Here is a 27,941-nt window from a genome sequence, read left to right as displayed (position 1 = left end):
TAAAACAACATTTTAAAACCACTAATTTTTTCATGTAGCCATGCTATGTATTACATGTACTACGCAGCGTAGCCAATACCATTTTACGGTTATGCTATGAGACACGCCCATTTTATGTCACTCATCTTTTATGAAGTTATTGGATTAAAGTCATCAAAATTGATTCGTAATGTAATCACAGACAAAGACAGTTGAAAATGTAAATAATTTATATAGATTTAACTGTGTGAGCTTATGGAAGATTGTGTTACTTTTAAAACATGTAAATGACAATTTTTTTGTTACAGCTCTCCGATGTAAGATCATTTTATTGTCAATAAATGATAACTTCATTACTGAAAGTGCACTTAATCTATCATACATTTCTCACATGACAGTGTTTTCAATTTCATTATATAACTCAGTTTAGGCGAGAGCTTCAGTATGAAGACTTAAGATACTGGTATTGTATAATGGCTTCAATTATAACAATCAAATATATTTTCAGTAAAAAAAAATAACATTATGTCATTCATTAAATCATTTATTTCACGATAGGTTTGGAAAGGTTACTGAAAGACAGAGTTGTGTCTTTTAATCCCTAACGCTTATGAACTTTCATGCGCTAACCGATCGAAAAAAAAAATTGTAATCGTTATCAACTTGCGATTATTACAGGTACCTTAAGTTATACAATGGCTGTTTGATAAAAATTTCACCCTGCGATTATTACATTGTACATATGTTAATTAAGAAATAAGATGACTGACCGATAAGATTTCACCCTGCAATTATCATACCAGTTCATATTTACAAAGATATTGGTGTAAGATGCTGTCTGTCGTTCGTGATTATAATATGTCTGTGTAATATATATACATTAACAATAGGAAGACTGGGACTAATTAAATTTCACCCTGTAATAATTACACTTGATATCTTTATTTAATATGATATTTCATTCAAATATACATCAATATGAATAAAAATAATCATAAGGATTGAATGCTTACATGTACTTTTGGATGTCGGCGGTCCTGTAACACACCAGGCCGCGTAGACAAATTTTCATACTGTGCTTACGCGCGATATTCAATTTGTCTGCACAGCCTGGTGTGTCATAGGACCGACGACATACAAAAATAAGCATTCAATAATAAAAAAATAATTACACAAACTAAATTTTTGCAGCATTTGGGAGTGTGAGATGCTGTTTACCATCTGCATTTATACGTGACTGTGTATCATGTACATATGTACCTTAAGTCATAGAATGACTGAGACCAATAAAATATCACCCTGTGGTTATTATAATCTCAGCGAGATTCGTCGAGACTGAAAAATTTTTGACAGACGTCTCTTCCGAATCTCAGACCAGTGCCACACAAAGTGATTCGGGAAAATTTGCTCCAACTTCGGCCGGTTGTTATGTTAGAAATACGCTGAATTAAATCATCTGCTCGCTTCAACTTTTTACTTTGAACATCCCTTTAACTCCCTATCAACATAAAATGTTAGGTTCCTACCGTTAAAAGATTTATATCCCACAAAATATGAACTTGTTTATTTTTCAATTCATTTCCACACTCATTCACATCTCCAATGCTGAAGAGTTCCAGTCAAGGTCATAAATAGAGTGTTTCAAAATATGTCGTATTCGTAGTTTTACATAGAAAACTATAAAAGGGCAAACATAAACTTTATAAATGCATTTAGATGTCAAGTTATTTGCCAAAAAAAAATAAAATATGGAATTTATAATAAATAAAAAGGAAATATCCGGTATTTATAACTAAACCTTTTAATTTTATAATGAAATATTCATAAAATGATAAGGTTGAAACCTTTGAGTACGACATATTCTGAAACAGGCTATTTGTGACCTTTACTGGAACTCTTCAGCATTGGAGATGTGAATGAGTGTGGAAATGAATTGAAAAATAAACAAGTTCATATTTTGTGGGATATAAATCTTTTAACGGTAGGAACCTAACATTTTATGTTGATAGGGAGTTAAAGGGATGTTCAAAGTAAAAAGTTGAAGCGAGCAGATGATTTAATTCAGCGTATTTCTAACATAACAACCGGCCGAAGTTGGGGCAAATTTTCCCGAATCACTTTGTGTGGCACTGGTCTGAGATTCGGAAGAGACGTCCGTCAAAAATTTTTCAGTCTCGACGAATCTCGCTGAGATTATGGTTATTACACAAACTTGTTTTTGCAGCATTGGGAGTGTAAGATGCTGTTCACTGTGTTCTATTACGTGTTGATGGCCAGCTACATGTGGATCTTCGTGGAGGGACTCCACCTACATACCCTGATCATGGTCTCCGTTTTCTCGGAGCGTAGCAGTGTCAAGTGGTACCTGTGCATTGGTTGGGGTGAGCATCCGTTTCCTGGTTTGCTTTTTTCTCGGGGGGGGGGGGGGGTTGTTGTTGTTGTTTTTTTTTTTTGGGGGGGGTTGTTTTTTAATTAAGAGGGCTGAATAGTTCTGTGTATTTTTAGGCTATATTTACCTCCTTTGAACGAAGAGCTCTGTATAAAGATATATTTCCACATTAAAAAATGTTGGATGGGCGTGGCCAATTTTAAGAGGCTATTTAATTTTTGTTTAGACGACAAGCTATGTTAAAAGGAAGAAAGAAAATGTTCAAATGTCGAAGCTATATCATTTTGGTTTTGGTTTTTCTTCTCTGAAAATAATTTGTTGCAAAAAATTTCATATCTTGAAAGTTTAGGTTATTTGATTGACCATCCAGTCACTAGATCTCGTTTGTTGATCTTATCAGTTGTAACAGTTGTTTTTGCGCTCAAGAGTATTTCTTACACGTCCATCTCGACATGAATGCGTGTTTAAAGTTTTGGAATTTTGATACTTTTTTCACGTTAAGGTAATTAGATCTCACAATCGTGTTAACTCCTGCTAATGAATTTTGATCCCTGATTTATCAAGGGAGTTGTGTCATTGAGAAACTTAATACTCTTATTCAGCTCTTATTCTAATCGTTTTTCAAAGGAATGGTTAAAATCATGCTACCCATAATATCGCTGGCGGAAAAGGTCACGATTTGCTAATTTTCAGCTAACTGTTGTCGTTACATCTCACGGAGAGGAATATGAAATACATAAACAATAATTTTTCATTAGAATGTTACATATGCATATTTTACTCCCACTAATATTTGTTCGCTGAGCATTTGTAAAACTCTAATTTCTGTGAATGAGGCAAAATATGAATTAACTTATGCGTGATTATTTCCTATTTTATGTTGACATTTCACGTAATCCACATTTTCATTCGCTTAACCAAACTTCTGCGCCAATCAAGTGGATAATCTCTCTCTCTCTCTCTCTCTCTCTCTCTCTCTCTCTCTCTCTCTCTCTCTCTCTCTCTCTCTCTCTCTCTCTCTCTCTTTCTCTCTCTCTCTCTTTTGAAATATTGCGATTAAAAAATTGGCGTCTTTTTAATTTTTAGAAATCGATAACGATAAAGATCATCACTTTAAGGAATATTCAGTTACTTAAATGGGAGTCATTAATTATAGTCAATTAACAATTATATTTTAATGTATATTCGTTTGTCAGTTGTCAAAGCATCAAACAGTGTATCTGAGGACACTGTCATTGTATTAACTTGTGGTACCAAGCCTCTCAGTACTTTAATTTTTTTCTTTACAGCCGTTCCATTTATTTTCCTCATTCCATGGATAATTGTACGGGTATTATTGGAGAATGTATAGTAAGTCATTATATTCTAGAGATTGGTAGTCAGACTTATAACGAAATACTAGTATTTTGCTAACCTTCAATTGATGATAAGTATGTGTACTCAAAAATTGGTATAGTTTAAACACACCAATATTTAGGAATAAGAGGTTTGTATGGTCGCGGTCATTTTTCTACTATATCAATCTTCTCGAGATGGTACCCAGTTAGAGTTGTCTTTCTTATCAGAATATCAGGTTACCTTAAAGTTCACTGTTAAGGCTATGTAGCTTGTAATGTGCACTGTCATTTATCAAGTTTGGCCTTGCTTGCTTAGTTTTTTTTTTTCATTTCTAGTTGTTGGAACACGAATCCTACACCGGGATACATGTGGATATTGAAGAGTCCTGTTGTTGTCGTCACTGTCGTAAGTATCCACGTGACGTCATATTTATTTTTTTTATTTGAGGTCATGAGTAATTCAAAAAGCCACATGATAACAATTGTTTTCATGAATGCGATTACTAATTTTATCCGTTTCAACATATATATTACCGATATAATATATTGTGTATGAATTACAATCGTTTCTTCGAAACACCATGGAATATTATTTCAATTCATTTTTTTTTTATATTGAAACCAAAGTGCCTTCATCAATGCTATTGTCTTTTTTCAGATTAACTTTGTATTTTTCATAAACATACTTCGAGCTTTATTCACGAAGATGAAAACACCTGTATCAAAAACAGCAAAACGGCACAAATACAGGTAAAAGACCCCCAGAAAAAAAACTCTTTCAAAAATTTTTGACAATACCCCGAATGTACACAACTATGGAAAATATGATTTACGTTTTGGTATGTACAAGTCATATAGAAGTTTTTTAAAAGATTATTAGAATAAAAAGATTAAAAGAAAGTGTGTCGGTCTCCATAAAAAAATATGAAGATAATATTTTATGAATTATCCCTATTACTTCTCCTTGGCTTTCCGAAATTTAGAAAAATAAAACTAAGGGAGAAATTCTTTTGCTATTTTACCTAATGATTCATTTTGTGGCTTCGGTGTAAAAAAAAAATATATCATTACATTTTCTTTTAAATTTAGGCGTTTGGCAAAGTCAACACTTGTACTCATTCCACTGTTTGGTGTACATTACGTAATCTTTTTGGGACTTCCGGATAAGGATGTAGAGCCGGAAGCGGAAGTTATCAAGCTTTATTTTGAAATGTTTTTAAACTCGTTTCAGGTAAGCTACAGGAACTACAAATTATGTATTACATTTATTGGCTTACAGAAATAGAAATATAGATGACGAGAGAGAGAGAGAGAAAGAGAGAGAGAGAGAGAGAGAGAGAGAGAGAGAGAGAGAGAGAGAGAGAGAGAGAGAGGGGGGGGGGGGGAGAGGAGAGAAAAAGAGAGGGGAGAGAAAATTTAATATCATTTTAAGTCAAATGATTGCATAGCAATCTCTCTGTCTTTTTGTATAAATGTAACTGTATTGTAAATATTATTATTATTTTTTTATGTTAGGGTCTACTCGTGGCAATCTTGTTCTGCTTCATGAACAACGAGGTATGTATAATATATTTTACATTCTTAAAATCCATCTAGTTTAAAAAGAATAATTCATTTTTAATAAAACTGAAAAGGTTTTACATAAATCTACAAATTATTGAAATGAAGATAAACGTTAAGCTGTCATCTGTGCTTTTAAATGCATTGAAAAATAAGTTAAAATACCTATTTACACATTTGTTTGCAATCACTTAATAAACTAGACACGATCTCGTTGCAAGCAACGAGGAGGTCTTCCGTCCGATTTTTAGAACAGGAAATGACCTTGCCTTTTATCTTCATCAACGAAACATATCAGGAAATGCAGATGTGATCTAAAAGAGCGATGGATGAAGGATTATCCACCCTGTAGGATCCTTAATTTTAAGGACCAGTCCCATTTTATTTCATATTAAATAAGAGGTCTTTTGACTTAATAACAGGTCTAATAACCTGTAATAAAAAGAAACCGAAGAAAAAAAGAGAGCCTTCCTTTGTAAACGGAAGACCCTAATAACAATAAGAATAGAAGGGTCTTCCGCTGAAGACGGAAGACCCTAATAATAAAAGACTGTTTTTGTCTAAATCTTAATTGAAGAGAGTTTTTCAACTTGTACTACAGTCCAACAACCCTTTTATGTTGATTATTTTAGTTAGAAAATTAAATAAAAAGGAGAGAAAGAAATAAAGAACAAATCTTGGCTCCGGCGAGATTAGAACACACAGCCTTTACAGGTGTCTCAAAACATGGCTGACGCGAAATAATTCCCGAATTTGTGTTTGAATTTGGGGCGTTTCCGCCCGGGAGAAGAGCTGAGTTTTTGTATGAGATGAAAAACAAAGTGTAAGATGTCTGGCTATTTAGGTTTGGTAACAGTGCGAGGTCATTTGAAATATTGACGCGTGTTTTTGTCTGGAGGGGGGGTGAAAAGACCCGAGCTTGATTTTCGTCGTAAATAAATCGAAAATAGAATTTTGAGGTGTGGATCTCGGATTCGGGTAACAACAATTAGGGGAAGTCCTAAAACAATGACTGATGCAGTTTACCCATGTATTTCAGTGTTGAGATTTTTTGTTCGTGTCGTTTACTATTATGTTTGACTGTTTTATTTCAGCAGGATTGATAAAATCTTTATAAATGTAGAAATAACGAAATCAGTAACACGTAAATTTATTCGGTAAAAATTTGATGCAGTAATTTCCACAGTTCTTACATTCATAAGTAGTTCACACGCTATCGTAGATTCAGACTAAACAGAAAAAAAGAAATATACATGCAACAGAAATATTATGCGGCTGCACAGGGGCCAAGCCCATTTCAACATTAATTTCAATGAAACCATAAATAAAGAAAGAGGTCGAACTCTGACCCAGATAGAAAACTACCAGCTCGCTTCAAAATCCTAAAAAATCAATTAATCTTTAAAACACTCGCAACGTGCATGTATGTTTCATAAAAGTAATGTCTGAGATACACTCCTGCCGAATTTTAAGTTGATGGGTCTTACAATAGCGGAGATATACGCAATTATTCTCTCGAAGTCGCCAGTTTATTTTTACTCTGACATTTACCGGTCCAGAGCTCACGATGGGATTTTGCCTATGACAACAGCAGTATTGCAACAAGTCGAGAAACATTTGCAATAATCTTTTAAAATCTTACATCAAACACAATTTATGGATTTACTTTTTACTTTTAAAGTTTTCAGAAATAAGATATATAAAATGCCATAACATTTACATGCTAAACACTACATATGTATGATGAGAGAGAGAGAGAGAGAGAGGGAGAGAGAGAGATCTAGAGAGAGAGAGAGAGAGATTAATCAGAAATCGATTTGATCAGAGACATAAATAACATTTATGTCTCTGATTTGACAAAGAAATTTATAATTGGTTTATCTGCTTTTTCATATCTATTATATTTCTTTTTGTCTCAAGTTTTTCTTTGCCGACAATAACTGCATAATAAAAAATTCTGGTAAGTCAGCAAATAAAATAACCTACATCATTAGAAATATAGTATGATTATTTATTCCCCATTTTCCCGAATCCAAACGATACCCAAGTGTTATGTCTAAATGACCAATGTTAAGCATTCAGTTGATAATAAAAATCGTTTTTTTTAAATCCCAGACAGTCAATAGATTTGTTATTAAATCATTGAACAGTGAATTTCAAAAAATAACATCCGTAGACAAAATCCCGTAACTAGAAAAAAATACGTATTTACTTTTTTGACGTCAAATGTACATTAGCCTCTAGCCTCATTACTCCATGTTACCTGTAGTAGATCTTTTAGAGAGAGAGAGAGAGAGAGAGAGAGAGAGAGAGAGAGAGAGAGAGAGAGAGAGAGAGAGATTGATTTTAGTGTTCAGGAATTCAATATAAACGCAACATTTGTCAATAAACGCATGTATACATGCATACATGTACATATCTAAATGTTTGAATAAATACAAAACAACCTTTCTTTTTAAGCCATGTGAAATACTAAAACGTTGGTGCATTGCTAAATGTTGTGTGTATACAATCATTGACATGGCGGCATTTCTTTGATGCCGGCAAAGCGATCCAGTGAACTCTAATGCGGTCGAACTGCAGGGGTGCTTCGGCGGCATGTCTTTGATGCCGGCAATGCGACAATCGTCCGAATTTAGCGAGCAGTTGACAGAAAAGAGCTCTATATTTGTACTGAAAAAAGCCGCTATTATTTTTATTTATGACAAAAAGAAAACGTAAACATTCAAATCCATCATTATAAAGATAAAATCGTTAAACACAGTTAAGCAAGAAAAAATAATCGGCACTCGGGGACTGAACCCGGGTCGCCTGGACACAAGTCCACCACTCTAACGACTGAGCTACGCGGACTCTCGCTTCAGAACTTTGGAGCCCAAAATCTCGAAAATGCATGGATCGATTTTAAAACAGATTTCATATTCAGAGGTTTCTAGAGTGTCTCTATCGAATAGTAGCATAAAAAAAATTCAAGTTCAAAAAATTGAAAAATTAAGGTTTTTCATTTCCTTCCGCTGACGACCGGAAGTGACGGCGGACGTTCGGATATGCGTAGTACACTGCGGCCGTTCACTCTCTACGATCTCTGAACATTTGAAAGTTCTATCTTAAATACTTTTGGAGAAAACTCGTGAACAAGCAAAAACATAAAATCTTTAATATCTCGGGACCGGAAGTGACGACCAAAAAAATCCCACGTACTTTTCTTACAAATGTTGTCATTAACCAGATCTGAAAGTTTTATCAAAATCGGCTGAAGCGTTTTCGAGAAAACGTGGGAGAAAAAAAAAATAATAATAATAATAGAGGAAAAGAAACAAAGCAAAAACAATAAGGTCTTCCGTTTCCAACGGAAGACCTTAAAAAGCATTAAATTGTTTTGAATATAATTATATTTCTTATAGTGTCAACTTCTTTTTAAAGAAACGAATTGCTAGCGATATCATCAGCTTTTTGTGTTTTTTCCCCGAGAAAGATAACTCGTTTTGACTCTGTTTTGATTTTGACTTTTATTATAAACACATTTGTTTTGTGAATTAAATGGTCGGAGTCACAAAAGCAGGGAATTTTTAATTATTTTATAATTATCAATCAGATTCAATTCTTTATGTGTATATTCGATATTAACTCAGTTTCAAAAATACCATTTCATATTTGTATCATCAAAGGTGGAAGTTCATCCTCCAGTGCACTAAACATTATATCATTTAACTTCAAAAATCCACTTATTTTGCATTCATTCTCTTATATCATTAATGGATGTGATTTTTGACTCGTAATGGTTTAATTTTGAACTAATATTATTAATTGCAGCTAGGTAGTTTGTTGATGATCAAATTATATCGTTAGTGGTCGGGATGTTGGCCAATAATACAACTTTATATCATTAGTGGATACAGTATCATTAGAGATTGCTTCATGGTTACGTTCTTGTTATTCAGGTGCAGATGGAAATTATGAAAAGGTTGTGTAATCGGGGCCCTTATTACCGATACCGGAGATATTACCGACATTCTAGTCAAGGAGGATCTTTCAGGTGTGTTTGTCAAACTCGAAACAACCAAAATCAGAACAGTTTCAAACTAGACGTCGCCGCTAGAAGGTCCTCTGGGGATAATAGCAGCACCCTGCTCTTGAATCCGTCTAAATACCCACAAGAACCCTGTTATTGCGGATGGCATGTGGACTCGAAAGGACATTTGTGTCGAAATTTTGTGAGACATGATGACAATCTAAGGAGAGCACAAAGTTGTTTATAACGAAAATACGGGTCTTTTTTATTTCAATGTTTATTATATATATGAATTATATTATATATATGAATTATTTTGCTATTAAACTGTTGCAGCGTTACAATGTGTAATGTTTGTACTGTCCTTAACTACTTACTGATTTGTATTTACTCATGCAACTTTTTATTTGTACAATTACAAGTTTACATGATCACAATATCAAATGATCTATTATCATCTTACACCGAAAATATGATATTCTATAAATTGGTTTAGGATGCATTAAGATCAGATATATTCTAGACAAATATATGTGATTGAAGTCATGTGTATATCATGCACTCACGGTGCTTATCATTGTCGGAAACCCACGGTCGGTCTCACTTAGAATCGAGGGTTTCCGACGATGGGTGCTTATTTAAGGTGGAATAACACATCATCACAAAATGGCTGACCGCTGATCGAAACGACATTTCGTTTTATTAAAAGGATTTTATGGATTGAAACATGTAACTTACTCCATAGCCGAATGGATAAAGTGTCGGACTTGTGATCCGTACATCCCGAGTTCGAATACCGCAGGGGCTTTTGTTGTTACTTACTTGAAAAATTATTTTAGATATTCATATTTTATCCCCAAACTGCAAATTTTTCGCTTATTTGACATTTGTACAGTTCATTTATCATTATATCTTTCTTTATCAAAAAATTTCCTGTTAATTTGAGTGACTATTTCTAGGTGTGTTATTCCACCTTAAGATTAAAACTAAATCCAAGTAATTTTGTTTACAATATGTCAGTACGACCATTCTGTATTTTAATCAGTATCGAATGCTTGTTAATCATACAAATCCCGGTAAACAATAATCCATTGCATCGGTCACGGGGTTGTCAGTTAATCGTTCTATTTTTAACATCAAAATGACACGGAAACCCCAAGAGATGTTCAAGATAAATATGGCAGCAGCCTTAATCTCTAGACACCAACTATTACTCAATATAGAAACAAACAGGATATAAATGTGGTCAGTGCATACTACAGCTTTAAGGACGTTCATTTAGTACCTCTACTGCTATACCACACGCGGACGAATACTTTACCGCATTGACGTATTTCAATGGTGACCATTAACCCTTAAGAAGCTATGCATACGAGTGATTTAATTAGATATTGTCATACTTCAGAACCTGTCCCAGGGCATTGCATTGTGAATTCTATAAACATTTGTCGACGTCTTCCTTCAGGGTTGTTTTAATAAGGCAAAAATGACTATAGCGTATTATTTTAAATAAATGCACGTACCAGCAGTAACCAGTTTTGAAAATCATATTCAATACAAGAGAACTTTCTTTGTGAATCAAAATAGTATACATTTTCTACTGTTGATAATTTGCTCTGTTTTACATTGCTTGAATGTAGTAATTTGGCACAAAATAACATCTGAAGATATTTTATTTCGCTTTTGGAAAGCTTTATGCAAATCGGTTTTGCTGCCATAAAATTGTGTTTCAAATCATGGAATTTATCCTTCTTATTGAGAAAAATAAATAAATAATAATTTTAAGTAATGGTTTATGATTGCAACATCCAAATTTAAAACAATTCTCTTATTCTCAAAAATCATTCAGATTGTTGACTTTTTTGCAGGCAGTGTACTAAAAAACAATTGTTTGTTTTCCATAGATTTATTTCAAAACAAAACATTTAGAAAATATGGATACATTTTTAAAGATACTTTGAACGAAAAACTGCAAAATTCACATATACATGAATACATGTATATACAGGCATTTTCTACCACATTTTATTGCGCCGTAGATACACACTGTATTGGGACAAAATCCAAACTGCATAAAACATCTTTGAATATTTTCTCAAACATTCTAACGATGCTGCTAAAACTGTTTCCATGTACAATGTGTTACGGCGCTTCAGAGTACACAAAATCACCTGTTTTATTTTAGGCTATGGGATATGTTTTACATTATATACATTCGTATTATACATAATTATACCTGATTTTATGTACAGGTGGATTACATGTAGTCCGCAAACACCACCATTAACTATTTGCATAGGTCGCGTCTCCCGATACCCGTATTTTTTTTTTTGCCAGAAATAAACTCTGATATAAACAAGTTTAATTATTTCATGATTGATTATAGCTAAGTTACATGTATCATTGAAACCAAAGCATACATGTACATGCTCCCAATAGACTAATTGATATGTCAAAATTATGATAAAATTTTATTATCTCATGCCTCTACCTGTACTCTCATTCATGGACTTGTGCAAGTACATGTATAATTGGTTTGATTCACATCTGCAAGAAAACCACGTCATATTTTGTAGAGTCGAATTTATATAAAAATTATACACGGAGTATTACATATAACCTACATTAATGTAAATCTTATACGTCAAGTTATTCATTCTGAGATCAAATATAAACAAAAACTATATACAAACGTAACGGGAAATTATTATATAACAATTGTCAATGACATCATCACATTTGCCCATGTTACACTTCGGATATGATCGGCAAGTTACATCGCGTCTTGTTTGAATCTGAACTTCGGATACTCTCTCGCCTAACCCCTGTAAATGTCGTCATAGAATGTTCCTCAGCTCCGGAAAAAAGATTTTCACTCTCCCCTTTTTGGGAGTCTCTCTTTTCACTCTTTGTCAGAAGCGGCTGACCAACTTCTTTCTGCGTCTGCGTGCCGTTTTCCGTCATTTGTTCTGACGTCTTCCTGTCACGTGACATGGAGGTTCGCCTGGTGTATACATTGACCTGTCTGCTCCCTCTACGGAGAAACCCGCTGATGGAGGTTCCAATGGTGATCAGACTGGATCGCCGCCCATCGTTCATGTATTTCATTTGGCTGATTTTCTTTTTGAAACATTTTATCACCTATAAATAATTCAGACGGTCGGATTTATTATGAAGTCAGTTGATTATACATGTACTGCGTTTTGAAATAGGCACGCGACACCTGCATATTATTAACGTACTTTCTTTCAAAACAAACAACTTTAAGTAAATAATTCTTCTTTGACTTGGAGGTCTAACAGTGTTGTGCGATAAGTACAGATTAGTAATAAGTAGGTAAAGTTACATGAATGACTTCAAAAACCGCATTTTTAACTTTATAAGAATTCAATCCATTTCATGGGCAAATACTATAACATTTGAATATTTAAAAAAAAAAACCAGTGAATATTTTATCCATTGTGATGTCACAAGGTGTCCAACACAACCTTAATCCCATTGTCACAAGACGCGATTCCTTATACTATAAACTCTTTGAAGTTAGTTTTAATGGATTGTAACAATGATTCCTTTAAACTTCCTTGGGATGGAACTTAATGGATTTCAATACATGTATATTAAGATAAATGATAAATTAATTGAATTTAATTTAGACTAAGTAAAGCAAGATTCGATACTCGTACGTTAGTTTTTAATGAGTAAGGTGCTCGGGAACCAAAAACATTCACGAAAAAATTGCCCCCATGAAATCAATAGTTCATGTTTTCACAGTAGCTGTATTCAAATGGGTGGACATTTTAGAGATGTACCGTGGTTTTAATTTACTCACGTGTAGCTTCAATTTTGACGATAATAAAGCCGTTTACATAGTGTCAATATATCATGTTTACATATGAATGCATTTCTGTAGAAAAGGTTTCAACTGATATATAAAACGTTACCTCTCTATTACAGTAACACAGCAACAAGGCGACACAGGCTCCCTACAAAGACATATTAAATGTTTTTTATGCAAAATATTAGTATGTATAATACGTCAAAACTTGATTTGAATACATGAAATGTTTCTCGCCTAAGATCAGTTACAAAGTACATGTACACATGCGTAATTACTGTGTACTTTAAAACGTGTCAACCTACGATAAAAAAAAAGCAGCATTTCGTGTTCGAATTCATAAAAATATTCAATAAAAATAGCATGATATCTACTGCAATCAGCATGCAGTTTTTAAAAGTAGATTTTTTTAATTAACGCCGCAAAAAGGTTTTTTTAATGAAAGTAGGATCATTCTTCTAATATTCATACAATATTCTATTTTCTGATTACCCATCCCATACATTTAGAACATTAAACCAATTTTTTTTTAAGAAAAAATCAAAAACAAAGATACTATATAATAAGATATGGTTGAATTTGATTCAATATTTCATTGAAAAATGTGGCTTAGTAACGTAATGTGGATTAAGTTTCTATATGCACCGATATGCCTCAAAGTCAGGGGTTTATTTAACTTTGTGAAGAAAAAAAATCTCGTTAATGTTCGTCCATATTTTTGCTACAGATAACATGCTTATATGAATTGAACAAAGCGCATAAGAACAAAAGTAAGCCCAAACCTGATAAGAGTTGACAATGGCGACAATGATGCGATAGGCGATGTGGTTCTGTCGGTAGGGAAACAGCACCTTTTGGACCCCTAACAATGGCACCAGTATCAGACAGGCCCGCAGGGTTTTCCTGGATCAGAAAATATTTTTAAAATGTGCTTACAAATCAATCGTTTCGACGACTGCATGTTGAAACAATTTGATATCGTCATAATAATAAACACATTAATCAAATGCATATTGTGTGATTTATTCTGACGGCAAATTTTCACTTTTTTTACTTAAAAAACAGGATTGTGATATTCCTTTTTTAAAGATATGAATCATTCACTTTGGTATTATTTCTATGCAGTGTCAACATAAAACTTAATTAGGATATCAATTTTGTTTTTCTTATTTGGTAATACTGTGGATTCATTTAAGTTCGTGAAGGACATTTTCGTGGTTTGTGGGTTTTTGCTTATTTGTGTAGATGTAATTTCGTGGATACATCGGTTTTCAGTTTCAGTAACAAAGAAAACTCCTTCTAATCTTGTTTTCATTGAGGATGTAAATTCGTGCTGAGGGCTAACTACGAATATCACGAAAATTTATGCCACAACGAATTATAATTATTTTACAGTATTTGTAGGCAAGGAATCTACACTCTACAGTATTCATCATACACTTCGATACAGAGCCATGGAATTACTGAGGAAAGGAATATACATTTATCGATTAGTTTGACTTACTTTAGCTGGGTAGTTTCTCCACAGTTGACTGCGCGAATCTTTACCACAATTATTCTCATCACATTTAGAAGGATGACAAAATTTACCTAAAACATTAAAAAAATAACGTACGTTACAGAAAGATCAAACACATTTTAAATGAAAAACGTCAAATTAAACTAAATTTGCCAATCTTAAGCAGTTGAATAATATGATTATGAAAATCGTTGATTATTGCCTACAAATTAAAAAAAAATATCAGGGTTTTTGCCAGATTGTTTATTTTTCAACTTTTTTTTTACATAAGTAGGTAAACTCTTCAAATGCATTTGAACTATTTTTAGTAGTTACATATATTACACGATTAAACTTATTTTTAAAAAAACACCAGTGTTTTTGTTTTGTTTTGATTTGTTTTGTTTTGTTTTTTGTTTTTGTTTTGTTTTGTTTTGTTTTGTTTTTTGTTTTTGTTTTGTTTTTGTTTTGTTTTGTTTTTTTTTTTGTTTTTTGTTTTTTGTTTTTGTTTTTTTTTTAGGGGGGGGGGGGGGTTATCGGTAAATGAAAGAGAGAACAATGTTACTAATACGTACAATGTCCCTCTTCTCAGTAATGTCTTAATCTTACAAAATGAAAATGGTGATTCATACGCCCGAGTTTAAGTTGTACTAAGAGCAGTAAGTAACTATGATGAACATATCAATAATATGTGGCAAAGATTAGACCCGTCCGTAATATGACACAGTGAGTATTTCCATGTCATCTATATTTGTATCCCTCTTACACAAATATTATTGGGGGTTGTTAACTTCTTACTCGTTAAGGCGGATGTGCACGTACAATTTGATATATGATACGTAAGTCGTACTTACACACAGGGATGCTATGCAGGTCCCGTGGATTATCCATAACAGTTTGTTATGGCGAACATCCCCCGCCCAGCAACTAAAACAAAAACAAAACAATTAATTTAAACGTGGACTTGTAGTATATATTTTAATAGTTATAATCAGTAGCTAATTCAAACAAAAGGATGAAATTGATTCTGTAATAAAATCTCCAATATGTTAAGTAAAATGTGCGATTGATATTTTCTTTCATTGATCATACGTAAGATGGAAGAGGGAAGGGGCCATAACAAAAGAAAATTTGTCAATCCATTGTGGAAGTGAATTTTTGCATACTATGTACAGTTTATATAAGTGATTACATAATTATCTATTGTTGATATAAACTCAAGGAAATCCTGTTGATTTTATTCGAAATTCTTAAGTAAACCAAAAATTGATATTTCGAACGCCAGTAAAACATGAGATAATTTCTTGTCAAAATTTTCGTACTCTATTCTTCCATTATTTTTCCAATAATCGAACAATATACAATGTAGATTTTATAAGCCTTTCTTTTGTAAATCAGCAACAAATGTTTAAGAGATGTTAAATGTTAACTTTAGATGTCAGCTAATATTTAACTGATGATGTATCGTAATCTTATGTTAGCCTGCGTGTATGATATACCTGCATTTAGACAATTAACCATGGATCCCACTTACTTTAGCCGTCCTACATGGTCCTGTGTTTCGGCGTTCATTATTGCATATATTGAAATGGGGAACATCGGAAGCACTATCAAAAACAATGAACACATTGTATAATTAAATATACGTGAATTCAGCCACGTCATTTTGATTATTAGAAGGTACATGGATAATTAAGTAAGACTTTAGTACATGTAACTATATCTTTGATGTTGTAATTAATAAAAAATTTAAGATGAAAAAAAAATAACAAAAAATACAGTAACTGTTTTTATTTTGTGCTTTATCATTAAACAAACGCATGATACAGTTACTTTTCCAAACCATATCAGTATGTAACATGGATAACTATTTACTTCGAACAGCTTTTAATGAAATTTATTTTTAATACACAATTATCTGTAAACCAACTTTAGTTTTAAAAGTCGCTATTTCGCTATTTACTGAATATATATAAACTGGTTCACGACACTTGATTTTCGCTACTAAGCCTTATTCAAACCCATGTTTTATCATAAAAATATCACAAAGACTAGTTCGACCGAAAATAATCCGCGGCCATGAAGCTCTCGCAAAATATCGCGAAAAATTTCTAGCCCGCGAATAAAAGTTGGTTTGCAGTAATGCTAATTCTACAATTCTTCTTCCAACTTACCCCATCCAATGCATAGAGACACCAACAGGAGTTTCTTCTGGTTTGTAAAAGTCAACACAATGATTGAATGCAGATAGAACCCCTCCACGAACAGCCATGAGTAGTTACAGATATTAAAGTATTCCTTCAGAATCCACAGCAAAATGCACCATATCTGAGTGGAGAGTACGTATTATGATTACATGTACAGTGGAGCCTCAGATATCCGGACGCCAGATATCCGGACGCTTCACTTACCGGTCGATTTTTATTGGGAACGGAATTTTTACACAATAATTTGTCTCGTTTATCCGGAATTCCGCGTTCCGGATCCGGACGGTCAAATTTTACCACATAATACAGTTTTCCTTTAAATTTTACCTCATTTAACCGGACGGTCACATTTAAGTGTTCGGGGGCACAAAAGTTTTTTATGCGCAAGTGCAAATTGGTGTAAAAACATCTGACACTGGTTGTGGGTTTTAAACAATGCCTTCGTCCGGTAATCGGGGTCACCTGTGTCACGCTATGTACTCGCCCGAGGATATTACGATAACCATGGATGCGACACGTTTAATTGTCGCCATTTACCTTATGAACTGTTATTGTTTGATTAAAATGTCATGAAAATTGTTTAATTTGTGTTTAAAAAAGTCATCTATTGATTGAATTAAAATTCTATTAATCGTAGTGTGATTAGATCGTTCGTACGCCTATTCATTTTAAAACGTAATTGAAATGAAATATTTGATAATTTGAGTTCTGTTTACGATAGTTATTAAGACCGCTTGGGATGTTCAGGGTATCGTTATTAATTTTATAGCGTGTGTTCAATAAACAGTGTAATAATAATTTATGCCAAACATGGCATGGATGAGTGTTCACGCTACTTGTAAAAATCGCTTGGGTGCAATTAACTCTATAGAAAGATGGATACGTAAAATTAGCTTGGGTAAGTTCTGTCAATGAAAAAATAGCTTGGACAATTATCAATAAGGGCATATATACATATTTTCACCCATTTTCAATCATCAAATGTTGAGCAGCTTCAAACATGTCAACACCACCGGCCAAGAGAGCGAGAGTTGCGATCACCGCTAGCTTGAAGAAAAAGATTTGTCAGCGTAAAGTGGAACACCGACTTTCTTCTCTTCGCTTTGTTATGCGAATGTAATTAAATTATCGGTTTAATACAGTGATTGTTATGTACATGTACATGTACATGTGTTGCATTGAAGAATGTAGTGCTAAGTTTCCTGTGGAAAAAACATACCTTAAATAATGTTTTCAACAATATTTTGTTTTGTTAATTTAAAAAAAATGTAAACTTTTTTTGTAGTGCTTATGGCTATCAAAATAAAATATTTAATTGTATAATTAATTTATGAGTTATGTTTCCATAAATATTAAAGGTAAATATCACAATTCAGATATCCGGACGCTTCACCTATCCGGACGATTTGGCCTGGGGACAAAAGTGTCCGGATAAGTGAGGCTCCACTGTATATCAGAATGATTAAGAGGACTTAATGATCGTGGCCATTTTTTATAGACTGTATTGATCTTCTTCAGCAGAAGAGCTCTATATGAAAATATAGAAAAATACCGGAATTTAATAGAAACATTTAATGGACTTTTTCTTTAATAAATAATATATTATGATTTTTTTAGGGGGGTTGGGGGGTTGGGGGGTGGGGGGGGGGGGAGAATATTACTGCAATTATTTCTGATTCATTTGTATAAAAATTAACTTGAATCTTCATAAAGCTTTATTTCTTTGAAATGGTGCAGACAAACAATTATTTGACAGTTTACATATAGTGTAAAATTGCACAGACAAGTTTCATTTTCAATTTTACATTTATTCATCTAATAGTTTTCAAGTGATCAGTCCGCAAATCTGACTTCTCTGGTATCCTGAAGGTCATTGAATGATAATATAAATACTTCAACATCCAATTGTGTCGATTGTGAAGAGATATGAGGTAATCGTCATAATAAATATTTGCAAGTGAAGACCTTGAAATCTCTTAACTATCAAAACAAATCGGGAGAATAGATGATATCAAAATCAATTGTGATGTAATCAAATCAAAACAATCATTAGAACTTTGATAATATTTTTCATTTGATTGTTTCTATTGACCTCGACCTGTGTTCCCTTCTCTGATATATCGACAATCAATGTGAATGTCAATGTGAATGTTGCGCCATAAACCTTCTGGTGTTATAATGTACACAAACACATTGCATACGTTTTTATATCGACGATATTGATTTCTATTTATCTAGATTCAATTATTGATATTATCTTATATCCATCTGGAGACATTTATTTAACAGTTACAGTAATAACTGTAAATGTGTCATACTACATTAAAAAGTACTTAAATGATATCATTAAAATATTAAACATTATAAGTATATTAATCATAAACATAGAGAATTTAATAATAAATAGTACCCTTTTCCATATCACAGCCATTATCAGCCCGAGGGCCGAAGGCCCGAGGGATGATATCGGTTGAGGGCCGATACAGGTTGTGATATGGAAAAAAGGTATCTATTAATATATCTATTAAATACTTATTAATAAAGTAAAAAAATTAAAAACATCATCTTGAATGGGTGTAATACAGATCCGTATTAGCCCTAGGGCTGATAACCTGTATCAGCCTCGGAGTTTTGTGATGTCATCTGTATCGCATATGCAAAAAGCGTGTATCTATTACTAAGTATGTAATAAATGTTTTTTGATAACACAATCAAGTTTAATAGCAGCATTATTGTAATATGTTTCTCCTTAAATCATGTACGTTACGTAATGTGACTGACCGGGGAATCCAAGGCCACCTCCAATGTAACCAGGTGGTTGAAGAGGAGCCATGTCATTCCGTACAGTATGTAGGACAGGAACAGGTTCTTGTGGATCGTCACCCGAGTACAGTGGAGCTGTCTGGAATTCAAAATTTTACAGGTGTAAACTACATATTTACAGTCTCGTTGAACACAGGTTACATGTTTACAGTGTATAACAGAAACATGTTCTAGTGAATCTTGTCTCGGGTATGGTGGAGCTGTCTGGAGTTTAACCGTTTACAGTCATGATGTACAAAAGGTTAAATGTTTAAAGTTTAGGACAGAAACAAGTTCTTGTGAATCGTCACCATTAGAGCTGTGTTAAATTAAGAATTTACAGGTATGGGGTAAACAAAAAAATTACAGTCATATTGTACAATTAAAGGTTTAATATTTACAGTATATTTACAGTATATTACAGGAACAATTTCTTTTATGTTGCCACCCGGGTACAGTGGAGCTGTCTGTAACAACACAAATTTACAGTAAAAATGTATGAAGGATATGTCAACATTAGAGAACATGCAGGAACAGGTCTTGTGGATCGTCACTCGAGTACAATGAAGCTGTCTGTAATCCAAAGGTTAACAAGAGTAAACAAACACATTTAGAGTAATAATGTACAAATGTTACATTTTTACTGTATAGGACATAAACAAGTTCTTATGTATCGTCACCCAAGTAAAGTGGAACTGTCTTAAACAAGAATTTACAGGAGTAAACAAGAATTTACAGAAGTAAACAAGAAATTTACTGTCAAAAGTTACATGTTTACACTTATAGGATCGTGAATCGTCAGCTGTGTACATTGGTGTTGTCTGTAATTCAATAGTATGATATATTAAATTAAAGATGTGCAGTTATAACTAACGTAACCGCCTGGAAGACAAATGATTATCTGAACTCATATATTTAAAAAAAATTAGCATGAACAGATGATGCCATTAATTTAAAGGTTTAAAGAATAACAAAGTAGATAACAATTGCAAAGTTGAAGAGTTCTTGGGAAAATTAGACTTGAGTAGGTTTTCAAAATAAATATGTTTCTTTTTTTTTTAAGTTTGGTGGAGAGATGGATTCTTGGTCTGTTTGTCTCGTTTGTCTGGCTATTCAATGGAGATAGTGTTGCTCAGTAGTCAAAGACTTCACAGTTAGACCGACTTATCAATAAGTTCTGTTGGAAAGATGAAATCGCCACCTTTCGTAATAAAATACAAGACACGTGAAGTTTGTTTGATCGAACAATGGATTCTCGGTCACTTCGTCTCGTCAGAGACATAAATAATATTTCTGTCTCTTAAGTCTCGTCTGCCCGGCTATACACTGCAATGTACATGTACCTTACAATCAGGGCTTCTAAGTCGCAATGTTTACAAGACGAGCATTCGCAGTTTTTTTTTTTTTAAAGTTTTTCTTATAAAGAATGATGCTTATGTCAGATTATCTATTTTGTGCTCAAGCCTGTTGTCTATTGAATTCTGAATTTGGTGTATAAAACTTATTTACTTTTTTCACATTTTTTATATTGTTCCAATAATCTAATTGTAAGTTAATTAATTATACATGATTTATTCAGTCTCTAGAGAGTAGTTTAATTTTTTGTATTAAATAAAAGCAGTAATGTAAGCAGACATGATAGAACTCAATTAAAAGACACATCTTTAATAAAATCTGATTGAGTAAGTTATCAATAGAATCTCACCTGAAGCAGGTAAAAATTATAAAGGCAAGGCACAGCAAGACAAAGGAAACTAGGTAACCGCTCTCGTATAGATAGTTGATGTTTTGTAGATTCTGAAAAAAATATATGATCGTTTGAAAAAACGATCATTTTTTTATCCTATTATAATAAAACATTGTTATAAACAAATATTTGGTTGACCTTTTCTTTGCCAACAGTTAGATATAGCAACATTAGATACGTCATGACTGGCAAGTGATTATTGGTACACTGCAGACACTTTACTGATTTATTAAGATGCCTAGTACACGTACATGTATATTAGATATGACGCCCATTTATTTTTTTTCAAACTCAAACAAAAATTATCTTTGGAAGATTTTCTTCTTCTGTGCTTCTAGTGAAAAAAAGGTCAGGCACGTCAATAACACGTTGGACCGTTGTTTTTTTTTTATATGGCAGTACATGTAGCTACTGATATCAGCTGCACAACAAATTTATACAGGTTATATCATATTAAAATTTAATTAGGGATTTCAATTGAAATTTGATATTTCTGTGGCTCTTTCCTTTTCAGTTTTAAAAATAATATTTTGATGTTATGTTATTTAAACTATTGAAAACATGTTGGTTTGTTGATGAAAACCAAAATATTTTACCTCAGTGTCATGTCTTTGCTATTTTGTGACGTGTTAATAATGACATTGGTGTTGCATTTTTTGCATGCGGTAATAGTTAATACGTTTGTTGATATTGTGATTATTGTAAACAATGGCTAACGTTATTGTTGGTAATATGATTTTATTGTTGTTGTTGTTCTTCTTCTTAGATGCAGTCTCGTATAATTGCGTTTTGTGTACTGTTGCGTGGATTGTAATTGTTGAGAATAGCTAAATATAGATGTTATTATTGGTAATAATATTACCAATATTGTTGTTGTGCATACATGTGGTCTCGTATGATTGCTTTTGTGTGGACTGTTGCGTGGATTGTAATTGTTGACAATAGCTAATGTTATTGTTGGTAATATTGTTATCAATATTCTTGTTGTTGTTGTTGTGCATTATTGCAGTCTCGTATGATTGCGTTTATGTGTACTGTTGCGTGGATTGTTGACAATATATACTAGCTAATGTTATTGTTGGTAATATTGTTACAATATTATTCTTGTTTTTGTTGTTGTGCATAGATGCAGTCTCGTATGATTGCGTTTATGTGTACTGTTGCGTGGAGAAATCCTTCATCTTACCTCATACTCGGTCAGGTCCACACAGCTGATGTAATTGGTCCAGGACGTATTGGTGTAAGGATTGACGAACCAGGTACCGTCCGACTGACATTGACGATAGGAATGACCTTGAACAAATATTGATTATCGATTGATTTTGATTTATTTATTTATTAAATTCTTTATTTATAATCGATGAATTCATTGATTGATAAATAGTTACATGTATGTTTATCGATTGAGTGATTGATTGATTGATTTATTGAGTGAACGTAGAAATCAATGGATTTATCGAATAAGGATTTGATTGATAAAATACATGCAATTTATTGATTAATTGTCAATGATTGAATGATTCATTTGATAATCAAGCAAGTAAGTCAAATAATAAACTATCGATTTATTTCATTTTGATTTCAGTTTGAATTGCTTAGTCATTTAGAAACGACTTAACACGATTTTGTGTAAAAGCAAATTACGGTCGATATCCTACCCTGTTGTGAGAATATCATTCCCTGGGGGTGCGACAGGGGACAACCTCCTACCGCCGTGGTATTGGCCAAGGTGTAGTTCCAGCAGGTCACGTGATCAAACACCTTTGGGCAATAAGTTTTCCCTACATATCAAAGTGAGAGGTAATAGAAATAACAAAGCGTAACCGTGGCAAATATCTATTACAAGTATATCAAAGGCAAAGCGGTAATTCATGCAGAAAAAAATCAATTCATATATGTATAAACTTCACGGTTGCAGAATCCATAAAAAGTTTGCATTGTGTGAAATTTACTCGAAAGTGTATTCCCACAATAGTTACATTATGTATATCTGTCTATTTGTTGATAAATGTGTCTACAATAATTACCTGTTATTATTATTGTAAGCATCATCTAACACAATTCTTATCGCACCCCCCCCCCCCAATAAAAAAAACAAACAAACAAACACAAATCAAATGGGTATGTAAAATATTTTGCAAAACCCAAACATAGACCATAAAAATTTGTGTGACCATATTATTGATTCGCCTAACTATTTGATCTATGAAAGGGGCATATATCTTTGTTCGTTTTATATCAATTGCGTATAATGAATACTCTGGAAGCATTAAAATTCGTGGGTGTCAATTTTTGTGGATTGCTGAAATTACATATTACATGTAGGTTCTTGGGGACGTAATTTCGTGTATTTTCTTATACATGTACCTTCAAAAGGAAACATGACTTTCTAGCCCTAATCAATCAATTCGTGGGAGGAACACACGAATTCTGCGAAAATTGAGCCAACATGAAATTTAAGGATTACACAGTATGCTGCGTAGCACTCACAATATTGTCTTTAGTTATTGAGAGTGCTTTCGCCATTCATTGCCGAATGGAACAGTTAATATATATAAGAAAGCTTTCATAATAAAATACTAGTAATAGCGTAAAGTTACCTACCATCGTCAGGTTCGGTTTCCAGTAGTAGCTGTTTACAAATTGAAACAACACTCGGGTCTGTTAGATTTTTCACAAGGTCCCCTGTAATCTCCATTTTAATATTTCGGATGAGATTGCGTCACGAACATTGAGTTGCTTTCGTCACAATTACTTCCCTCTGTTATAAATCTTTGTCAATGAAAAAGATGCTCTTTGCACGGGTTGATAATTTTTCTAGGACGGTAGGGGTAAATGTGGTACCCGTCATAGTACAGATTAGCAAAGTTTGCAAAAAGAAATTCAGTCACATGACACATCATGTGATTAAATTTCACTCACTTTCCCCGTTTTGTTTACGTCACTCACGTCTGCGTATATCGTAATGATTATCCGTAGAACTGCAGTGTCTGTAGCTTTGTTTCCTCATTTTTTTGTTTTCAGAAAGGCCTTGTTCAGTGGTTGTAGTTTAAGTCGAGAGTGCAAATGCAATGGACCATCTGAAATGAATTCTTTTTTGTAGGACTATCGGACAGTGAAGATATATGTAACTACAAAGCTCTCCTCCCTGTAAATTAAAAAAAAACAACAATGCAAGGTATTATGCTGCTGGGACCATTTCATCTTTATTAGTCTTTAGACATCCAAAAACTTAAGATTTTGATATTTTTGCAGACAGGCAGCAAACGTCTATTAATAAGCTCTAAAAATAACTATATTTAATATATTTTAAAACTTCAAATATGAATACTGGCATTTACATAATGTGTGGTTTTTTTTCAAAATTTATTTTGTTTATTCAAGGACCAAAGTTTTGCAATAACTACGAGCAATTTAAATGATATACATTGTATATAATTTACACGCAGTGTGCACGTGATGGGTCGGATAATTTTGACTGCAAAGTTAAAAATTGCGAACGTGACACGGTCATTTACATGTACATGTATGACCCTAATATGTAATCCAATATGTAACACGTGATTCGAGGAGATAACATCTTACATTGAAATTAAATCTTATATGATTTCACTGAATGCCAGAGCGATCGAGCGGAAACTTATACTTAGAGAAATGGTAGACATCAAGGACAGGAAGTGACGTCAATGGGAAAATAATGACCCTTGGGTATCATAATTACATATATCTACTATTTATGATGACAAATATTTCTAATATTTAGCGGGTGGTTCAATAGAATTCCAGAGGAAACAGGAGCGGAGAATGCATTGTTTTCCACTTTAGCATTGAATTGGTATGATAATAATGATGGATGATGGATGATGATGATGAATCATCGAAGAAATTTTTTGAGACAAAATACATAAAGTTGTTCTCCAGTTTTATTCAATCTCAAGCTTGGGTTTTTTACGATAAGGCATACTAAAGGTTTTGTTTTTTATATTGGCGACCTTATCTTTTTACTGATAGTTTGCATTCATTTTTTTTTTGCAGAAAATATTACAAACAGAAGCTTTTTTATATATTATGTTTCACATGCTAACTACAAAATGTATTATTTCAAATATCGCAAAAATTCACAAGAAAAAAGATTATAGATTTATTTAATTATCGCAAGATTTTACAAATCCAGAAAAACCGAAGTATACTTTCCTTACACCTAAACAATACTTCAAAAACTGGAAATCAATTCACCTATGCATCAATCACTATAATTATCATTCTACACGTACTATTTATGATGCGAAATCGCCATTTTATGTTTTGCTTTCCACGCTATATTAGATAGGTTCTAACTAATACGTATACGTTCTCTATAATTAACGAATATTTCATTTTCTACAATAAGAATGTAAACTATACTATATCAAAGAATAAATAATAGATAAAAAAAATATAAGGTACTTCATTCAACAAACTAAGATCGATGTGAAACATTTTCCCGTAGTTTTAAAAATGGAAAGTGTAATTTATTCCCTGGCCTTTGCTTACCTCTTTCTCTCTCTCTCTCTCTCGAATACTCCATTCAGCAAATAAAAAGAAATATTTGTCTATAATGTGGGATAATATTTTGTACAGGTTGTTGTGAAATAGGATGATGGTCTTTGAAGCGTTCTACCTCATAGAGACCCATGCATGAAATTAGATAAAAAATCGGGGTTTTAAAAACAACTCATTTTCTATGTGCTGCCCTTTGATATTCCTATTTTCAATGAAGTTGAATAAGGCTATCACACATCTTCAAAATCAGTGTGTATTTGTGATGGTTTTTAATCTGTTTGCCTTCAATAGCAAGTTCGTGTTTACTTTTGTCGGGTCTGATTTAATTTGCTCAGGGTGAAGCCGGAAATATTAGACCCAGAGAAGGTCAAGGTCATGCATGGAACTGGAAAATTTATTTGGCCAGGGTTAATTAGGTGTTGAAAGGGGGGGGGGTTAGAAAATTGCAATTACTCATTTTTTTTTTTTTAGAAATGAAATTAAGGGCGAACTTTTAATCTAGTATTGTCTTTTTCAATCCTAAATAAGAGAGATGATTCTTTATACCAATAATGATATTCTGTAAGGAAATGAAAATATTAGTACTTTGCAGTATCTTTTGTTAAGTTCAATAAAGTGTAGTAAAAGTTAATACTGTGTAACATGTAGTAAAATGATACTATAGTTAACTCTCTCTCTCTCCCTCTCTCTCTCTCTCTCGTTGTAAAAGCCTTTGCAAAAATATACAATGCATTTTTAATTTAAAATGGTGTCTAGCAATGCCAGCGTAAAACATATTTTATCAATGCCCCTCAGATAATGTAAATTTCAAAACGAAAAAATTAGTTCTTATCTCGCAGATCTGCACGTGGACCAACGATTTAAATATAAAAACCAAATTGAGACCACGAAATCTCTCTACCTTTCAGTCGAATGGATAAATAAAAATGGAAACCCCTTGGGTTGTGATTGTTTATGGAACGAATATTTTTCAATACTTTAGAAATCATGCACGATGCGTGGCGCGCATGTGTTGTTTTTTTATCTACGTACATTGATTTCAAAACATTTCTAACAGCATTTTGGCATGGCTCAACAAATAGTCAATATGCAGATAAATGCACAATGTAATTGCAACAGTAAAGCCAAATACTGGACATTATTGCATTAATATAGATTGTTCATTATCAAGACACCCAACCATATCTAGCGGTTAAAATTTTCTGGATTGATCGATAAATAGTTCCTATATCAATAATGTAAATTAACTAATTCGCCGTCTACTTATCATTGATTTCGAAATTGGTTTTCTATTTTCTGCAAGTTAATGCTACATAACCATTTAAAGTACATGATTTATCTTTCTATATTTCACGCCATTTGCAAAATACCGCAGAAACTTTAGTATACAGTAAAAACAATTTTAGAAATTGTATTGACTGTTAAGTTACTTTGCAATTAAGAAAATTTGATGATTTGCCTGGCCTTACCTGGGTTGAGCATTCTATCTAGCATCTGATGTTTCGAGGGATTACCACTAAGTGGACAAATGTCAACAACTCCTTACGTCATCAGAAACTTCCGTTCGGCGTTCTAACTGCCATCTCACGGATCTCTAACGCAGGCTGGCGTAGAAGGCCATTGTAACGGCGTGTAACTTTGTAACTTGACCAGATAATATGTGTATAATTTGTGCAAGGAGTCACAAAGGTTATTCGGATTGTATGTTATTATGATTTAAATGTTACAGTATCGCAATCGAAAACAAACATGACGTCTCTTCCGCCGCCAGAGAAATGCATTTCGCCAAAAAATCATCTTTATTAGAGATATATGAACAATCGTGTAGCCATGTTGGTTTTTTTTAGAATTATATACTTTCTATATATTCATGTTTTGTTTTATATGAAGAAAATAAGTATTCTTGAGTGCTAGGGAAATATTTTTATCCTCAGATTTCAATGAAATTATGACAAAACCTCTATCAACATATCACATTTACCTATATTGACTGAAAATAAATTATCAATATGAATGCATTACTCGTACATGTA

General features: G+C 33.0%; 2 protein-coding genes across 6 annotated transcripts in view; one reads left to right on the top strand and one right to left on the bottom strand.

Moving 5' to 3' along the window:
- The window catches only part of LOC105339415 (secretin receptor), a 55,255-nt gene extending 45,637 nt beyond the window's left edge, over positions 1-9,618 (top strand). For 2 of the 4 annotated variants that reach the window (XM_066073453.1, XM_020071851.3), the window contains exons 7-13: positions 2,204-2,360; positions 3,658-3,718; positions 4,042-4,111; positions 4,364-4,455; positions 4,795-4,936; positions 5,221-5,262; positions 9,207-9,618. In XM_066073453.1, the coding sequence (XP_065929525.1) occupies positions 2,204-2,360; positions 3,658-3,718; positions 4,042-4,111; positions 4,364-4,455; positions 4,795-4,936; positions 5,221-5,262; positions 9,207-9,524 (882 nt within the window). In that variant the 3' untranslated portion in view covers positions 9,525-9,618. The remainder of the gene's footprint in view (positions 1-2,203; positions 2,361-3,657; positions 3,719-4,041; positions 4,112-4,363; positions 4,456-4,794; positions 4,937-5,220; positions 5,263-9,206) is intronic. The other 2 variants (XM_020071850.3, XM_034453201.2) reach the window with 1 other exon arrangement.
- Positions 9,619-11,166: 1,548 nt separating this feature from the next.
- On the bottom strand, positions 11,167-27,532 carry LOC105339414 (corticotropin-releasing factor receptor 2). 2 transcript variants are annotated; one of them, XM_066073694.1, is made up of 13 exons: positions 27,378-27,532; positions 23,971-24,446; positions 23,025-23,147; positions 22,553-22,659; positions 21,325-21,416; positions 19,599-19,719; positions 16,785-16,938; positions 16,145-16,217; positions 15,465-15,537; positions 14,617-14,702; positions 13,895-14,015; positions 13,219-13,260; positions 11,167-12,418 (listed from the first exon to the last, which is right to left on the bottom strand). In XM_066073694.1, the coding sequence occupies exons 2-13, from the start codon at positions 24,062-24,064 to the stop codon at positions 12,026-12,028; spliced, it is 1,479 nt and encodes a 492-aa protein (XP_065929766.1). In that variant the 5' UTR covers positions 24,065-24,446; positions 27,378-27,532; the 3' UTR covers positions 11,167-12,025. The 2 variants fall into 2 exon arrangements, with proteins under 2 accessions (XP_065929766.1, XP_065929765.1); XM_066073693.1 differs by having other exon boundaries at positions 23,971-24,514; positions 27,378-27,502.
- Positions 27,533-27,941: the final 409 nt, after the last annotated feature.

Source organism: Magallana gigas, chromosome 10 (assembly GCF_963853765.1).
Source record: "Magallana gigas chromosome 10, xbMagGiga1.1, whole genome shotgun sequence".
Taxonomy (NCBI): Eukaryota; Metazoa; Mollusca; class Bivalvia; order Ostreida; family Ostreidae; genus Magallana; species Magallana gigas.
The sequence above is the reverse complement of the archived record's forward strand: the minus strand, read 5'-3'. Positions and strand labels throughout refer to the sequence as shown.

Excerpts from the sequence above, each read along its gene's own strand:
- LOC105339414 (XM_066073694.1), bottom strand. The coding sequence starts at position 24,064 with ATGGAGATTACAGGGGACCTTGTGAAAAATCTAACAGACCCGAGTGTT. Across the intron at positions 21,417-22,552 it reads TGGACCTGACCGAGTATGAG|AATCTACAAAACATCAACTA; the intron begins GTAAGATGAAGG and ends TATTTTTTTCAG. Across the intron at positions 14,016-14,616 it reads GGAGAAACTACCCAGCTAAA|GAAAACCCTGCGGGCCTGTC; the intron begins GTAAGTCAAACT and ends TTTCTGATCCAG.